The following is a 6,000-nucleotide window of genomic DNA, read 5'->3' on the forward strand; positions in this document are numbered from 1 at the left end:
ATATTATCTTACTGCTCCGTCAAAATGAACCAAACTAAGTAGTTATAGCACTTTATATATTTATAATTTATATTCTACTGAAGATTCTAAATATCAGAAACTGTAAGAGTTAACATTTCTAAGTGCTCCGTGGGCTTGGAACTAAAACTAGTTGTTGGACTTTCCATCTTAAAAATAAAGCACTTTATAATTGAGTGTTTGCATTATATCTGCTTCTTCTGTAGATTCTATATATTTTAAGACTAAGCATGCATAAACTTATATCTCTGACTGCTCCATGAGACTATAACACAGAACTGAGCTACTTAGTTATAGAGCTTTCATTCTTATTCCAATAAACCACTTAATAATTCTTTATATGGTTGGGTATATTATCTCTGGTTCTCCGCCTTCTTTGTTATCACAGCTATATTAATTCTTAAGAAAACAAACAGTTTTTTCAACACAGTTTCAATTTTTGACATATATTTTCCAATGCATATTCGTTCGAGCGGTATATCCTCACTAAAATCAGTTCTTGGATATTCTGTTTCTTAGCAAACTTTATGAACTACTTTTGATGCAATTCTACCAGAATTTATAGCATATTCTTTTGACATATTTTTTCAAAACTTTTAACTTATTAAGCCAAGGGGGCTATATCCTTACAGGGAGAAGCGTAATTAAATTCTGATCTTTTATTTAGAAAAGCTTGAACTATGATAAGAAAGCCAAATTTCAAAAGTATGATGATATATATTTCCAGACACTGCTCGAGAAAAGATTCTATGATGACGGCTCTAGTGCCATTAACAAACACTAGATCGAGAATTCGATATATTTAAACAAGTTCTTATAGAATTTGGTAATCTTAACTTTCAGAAGAAGTCTGGATATGTGACATAACTATTTTCTGATATTGAGAAACTTTCTCAAAAGTGCGCTCAAAAATAATAGGAGTTTTGTTACATAAATTGAATTTAATAAAAAAAATTTATGAATTCCTCTTGAAAGATACTACTTAAGATCTTTTTTTTTTTTGGTTGCTTGGCAAATTATGTTTGCATGAAAATCCTAAAAAAATAACAACAAATTCCAGTCATATGAGAATATGTCTCCTACGCGTCCTAACTGATCCAAACAATACAGATATTATGAAAATACCTAAAATTAAAACTTTTAGACAAATATGAATAGGACTTGGAAGAAATCGAGCTTACAGAATTGTATATCCTTTGGAAAAAATGAGGAATAAACGCTTGACATCGCACCACAGATTCTCGATTGGATTAAGATCTGAAGAATGTGTAGGCCTTTCTAGAACCTTTCTTCTGTTGATCTAAACACTAAATATGTACATATATATATTCGCTAACTTTCAGGCACATTCAGCAAAATCCTCTGCTCTGTAATAGAAGTCCTTTGGCAAGAAAACAAACACTTCACAATTTTTTAATTTTTTTCTGTTAATATAATCAATTTTTTTTTTATTTTTTCATCAATTTTCATATATAAAAATACTGCTTCTTTTTTTATATATATATATATTTAGAAATTTTTTGTTGCAAATTTTTGCCAAAAAAAAAAAAACTCCATTGTATATAAATATGTTGTATATATGTATGTATATGTATTTGTAAATATATAATATATATTTATATATATCTATAATTCTTTACGCTTCAGTTTTTAACAATTTATTCAATTTTGTTTTTATATCACAAGAATTTTCAATTTCCAAAAAAATAATTACATATTTGATTAGTTATGCTGTTGTTGTTGTTTTTCTCTTTCTTCATTCAATAATGCAATGCGCGGCCTTCAACCCCCTCCCCCGCCCCCACCAACACACAACACTGCGCACAAGAATGCGTTTCTTTGCTCTCGTATTGCATTTTTATGTGTGTGTGTGTGTAAGTTTTGTTGTTGTTGTTTTTGTTTTGTTTTTAAAGCTTTTTCTTACAATAAATCGAATTTTATCAGTTTTTTGTTGTTGTTGTTGTTGTTGATTCTCTCTCCAACTCACTCCAACTCTCTCTCTCTCTCTCTCTCTATCTTTCGCTCTTCTATGCTTAGCTTTCAGTGTTGCCAGTTGCGATAATTTGTTGTTCTTGTTATTGTAATTTAATTTAGCGTAGAAATTCTTTTGAAGAAAAAAAATGTAAATAATCAAAAATTTGATTTTCCGCATCGTTGTTGTTCGCATTCACGATATATATACTATATATGTTTGTATGTATATACACATTATTATAAAATTAAATATTTACAAATATTTGTTGGGGGTTGGCAACAAAATCAAGCAATCAATCAATCAATCAGTAAATTAACTAAAATTATGAAAAAAAAATCCTTAAAAATTATGATATTGTGTGTGGGTTTTTTTTTAAAACTAATTTGTTCCTATTAGTTATTGAAAAAAAATGTATAATTATAATTAGAGAATTATGATTTTAAGTGTAAGTAGAATTTAAAATAGATTTTACATTTATGACAGATCCATATTTGTTTACTTATTTAGGTGTGTGTGTGTGTTTGGGTGTGTGGGTGTGTGTGTGGTGTTGTGTGATATGTTTTGGAAGTGTTTGTTTTTTTTTTTGTTTCTTTTTGTTTTTCAACTTAAAGCTAGAATTTTAAATTAAATTTAACAATAGACGACGACGACGACGAAAAAAAAATTATTTAAAAATAAATATGAAATATTTGTTGTTGTTGTTGTTGTTGTAACGCCCCCTCTGCTCAACTATTGCAAAAATAATAAAGATAGGTAAACTAATTAATTGGCCCATAATGGGTTAAAGGTTTATGCTACGAGTGTTATGGGCGCTTGGGCCGCTGTTAGGGGCGTGGCAACTGCAGTCGTTGGCGTTAGACGAGCGTTGGCGCCCAGCGCCAACTGTTGCTGTTGCTGTTGTTGTTGTTGTTGCTGCTGCTGTTGCTGCTGTTGGATCATCTCCTGATCCAACCAGCGCTGCAGATGCGTGGAGCGCTGATGTTGTTGCAAGAGCTGGTGCTGCTGCAGCTGCTCCTGTTGCTGGTGATGGATTAGGCTGATCTTGTTGTAGACGGCGGCATGCAGATTGAGGCTATAGCTGGCGGCACAGCTGGAGGAGGCGGTGTCGCTGTAGGTGGAGGAGCTGCTCTCATACCCGGAGACTGGGGAGCCTTTGGGACAACAGAAGCCGGTGGGTGAGAGCGCCGGCGCCGAGGGGCTGAGCACGCTTTGTGGTGTGGATGCCTTGCTGGAGCCGCCACTGCTGCTGTTGCTGCTGCCGGGAAAGTGAGGACTCCCGACGGGAAATGGCTGCAATTGTGGTCCGGCACGTTGCGACAGTTGCATAACCACTGGCGATTGAAAGCTAGCGGCACCACCACTCCCAGCACCACCACCACCACCACCTCCATCATTATCTGGATAGCTGTGTGGTGAGAGGCGACAGGTGGGATGATTGCTCCAAATGATGGGCTCCCGTTGTTCGCAGAGTTTGTTTTTCTTGAACTTGCGCTGCTTTTTGCCATTTAACGAGTGGTTGCCCTCGTCCAGTGGCTCGAGAGCGCAGGCCTCATCCTCATCGTCCACATCCGCATCGGCGGCCGTCTCGTCGTCATCATCCTCAATGGCATCGTTCGCATCAACCTCGTCCTCATCGGCATCACCCAACAGATATGGCTTAAATAATTTCACCTGCTTCGAGGGCAGCACTTTGTGCTGTTGTTGTTGTTGTTGTTGCTGGTGGTTGTGATTGTGGTTGTGGTGCTGATGGTGCTCCTCATGCTCCATCACATCCACATCGACATCAACGTCCACATCCTCGCCACTGGCATCCACTTGAATCTCATCCAGGAGCTCGCTTTTGATCGTCGGCAGCGCCTCCAGCTTGCTAATCTTGTCCGGCTGCTCGCCATTGCCGTTGGCGTAGCCAGGCCACAGCTGAGTGGCGTGTGGTGCGGCGGTGGTGCTGCTGCTGCTGACCTTCCGCTTCCGATATGTCAGATCCACAATGGCGCTCGATTTGGCGCGCAGCGGCGCTGGCTCGGCTGCTTCCATCTGCTGCTGCTGCTGCTGTTGTTGTTGTTGTTGTAGTTCGAGGGCGCGGCGCGTGCCACCGAGCGACAGATCGATGGGCGCAGGCATGGCGGTGGTTTCGAGGCGGGCCTGCAGCAACTCGTGCTCGTAGTCCTCATCATGTAGACCGCTGCGCGCACCACTGCCGTTGACACACTCCAGGAGTGGCGGCAATAGCTGCAGCTGCTGCTGTGGTGGCGGTGGTGGTGGTGCTTGCAGCAATGCTGCATGATGATGTGGCAAATAGCCGGCGGCTGCAGCGGCGGCGGCATGATGATAGGCAGCGGCATAGTGCTGGTGGGGGTGTGGATGCGGGTGGTGCGGATGGTGCGGATGCGTTAACGCCGCATGCGGTGGCGGTGGCGGCGGAATGTGGCTACTGGCGCCGCTTAAGGTTGGCACTGGAGTTGGCACTTGGACAGGTGCTAGCGTGGAGCTGTATGGCAACGCATTGGCTGCCACCGTGGCACCGGTGGCGTTTGCAGTGGTGACTGTGGTGGCTGCTGCCACCGATGAGCTGCTGTTGCTGGTAATGGCTGCAACGGCAGCGGCTATTTTCGCGGCATCCAAAACGCTTCTGGGTGAGGCGGTGGTGCTGCCTACACCACTGCTGCCGCCGCCGCCGCAATTATTGTTGTTGTTGCTGCTATTCCCACCATTGCTGAGCGTCGAGGGCAGTGGCGCATGCACCGCCGGCATTGGCACAGGCACGGGCATATGCAGATGTTGCGCCATGTGGTGCCCGAAGCCATTGGTCAGCAAACGATTAACCGCTGCCACATGATGATGATGATGGTGGTGGTGGTGCTGTGCCGCATGATGCGCTGCATGCGGCAGTGCCATATTATGGAACTGATGCTGCTTCATTGCACCACCACCAATGCCACCGCCTGCACCACCAACTGCTGCAGCTGCTGCTGCCGCTGCCGCCGCCGCTGTTGCAGCTCCCCCGGCCGTCGTCTGATGCTGATTGTTGGCCACCGAGGAGCGCAAATTTTGCTCGCATTGCAGCCACTTCTGTATCTGGCGACGATGGATGTTGTATTTGCGAGCAGTGGCTCTCTGATTGCCTTTGCAATCGTTATCGTTCCGGTACGATTCGAGCACCTGCAGCTTGAATTGTGGCGTAAAAATGCGGCGCGAGCCCATTTTTGGACTGCCGCCATTGCCGCCACTGACGACGGCGCTGCTTTCGTTTTGGCTGTTTGCTTCCTTGGCCTTCGATTGCGCCTGTGGTTGTGGTGGTTGCTGTTGTTCTTGCTGTTGTTGTTGTTGCAGTTGTTGTTGTTGTTGTGCGTCGACCAGGCGGCGCTTTTGCTGATTAAAGCCGAGCGCCATAGCGGCGGCGTTGGCGTTGGCGCTGACGTTGGCGTTCGCGTTGGCGCTGCCGCTGTTGCCGCCGCCGTTGATTATCGAACTTTGTTCGTTGTTGGTATCCATTTCAAATAGAATTTCTTATTGTTTTAAAATTGTTTATATAAAATATATATTTATATTAATCTCGATATAAATGTATATGCTCTCTTTTTTGTTTTGTTTTTATTGTATATATTTTGTTGTATTTGATATATATATGTATATATAAAATATATCTTCTGTTTTTGTGTACTTTTTATTAAAAACGTTGTAAGGCTTGCACGTTGTAATTATTGTTATTGTTGCTGTTGCTGTTGCTGCTGCATTTATTATTGTATAAGTTATTGCTGCTCTTGTTGCTGTTGCTGTTGCTACTACTACGTCGGCGTAGTGCGTGCGACGCTTGCGCTTTCATAACTCGCGATCTTGCAGCCCTGGCCAACAAGTGAGCGCCCTCGCTGTTCTGCCCATTAACGTTATTATTATTTGCTTGTTATTGTTGTTGCTGGCTGGCTGGTTGACTGGCGGGCAGGCGTAGGTTTCTTTTTTTTCAGTTTTTTTCTTTCTTCTTCTTCTTGATTTTGTTGTTGTTTGTTTGT

General features: G+C 42.5%; 1 protein-coding gene across 1 annotated transcript; it reads right to left on the minus strand.

Annotated features, from left to right (window-relative positions):
- Nucleotides 1-2,699: 2,699 nt before the first annotated feature.
- Nucleotides 2,700-5,485, minus strand: LOC115629637 (box A-binding factor). Its single transcript, XM_030526139.1, has 3 exons — nt 4,967-5,485; nt 4,259-4,852; nt 2,700-3,958 (listed from the first exon to the last, which is right to left on the minus strand). The coding sequence occupies exons 1-3, from the start codon at nt 5,483-5,485 to the stop codon at nt 2,783-2,785; spliced, it is 2,289 nt and encodes a 762-aa protein (XP_030381999.1). The 3' UTR covers nt 2,700-2,782.
- Between the last annotated feature and the right edge of the window lie 515 nt (nt 5,486-6,000).

This window comes from Scaptodrosophila lebanonensis, unplaced genomic scaffold (assembly GCF_003285725.1).
Source record: "Scaptodrosophila lebanonensis strain 11010-0011.00,11010-0021.00 unplaced genomic scaffold, SlebRS2 tig00000161-arrow-arrow-pilon, whole genome shotgun sequence".
Taxonomy (NCBI): domain Eukaryota; kingdom Metazoa; phylum Arthropoda; class Insecta; order Diptera; family Drosophilidae; genus Scaptodrosophila; species Scaptodrosophila lebanonensis.

Excerpts from the sequence above, each read along its gene's own strand:
- LOC115629637 (XM_030526139.1), bottom strand. The coding sequence starts at position 5,485 with ATGGATACCAACAACGAACAAAGTTCGATAATCAACGGCGGCGGCAAC. Across the intron at positions 4,853-4,966 it reads CAACAGCGGCGGCGGCAGCG|CACCACCACCACCATCATCA; the intron begins GCAGCAGCAGCT and ends CATGCGGCACAG. Across the intron at positions 3,959-4,258 it reads ATCATGCAGCATTGCTGCAA|CGGAAGGTCAGCAGCAGCAG; the intron begins GCACCACCACCA and ends ACATATCGGAAG.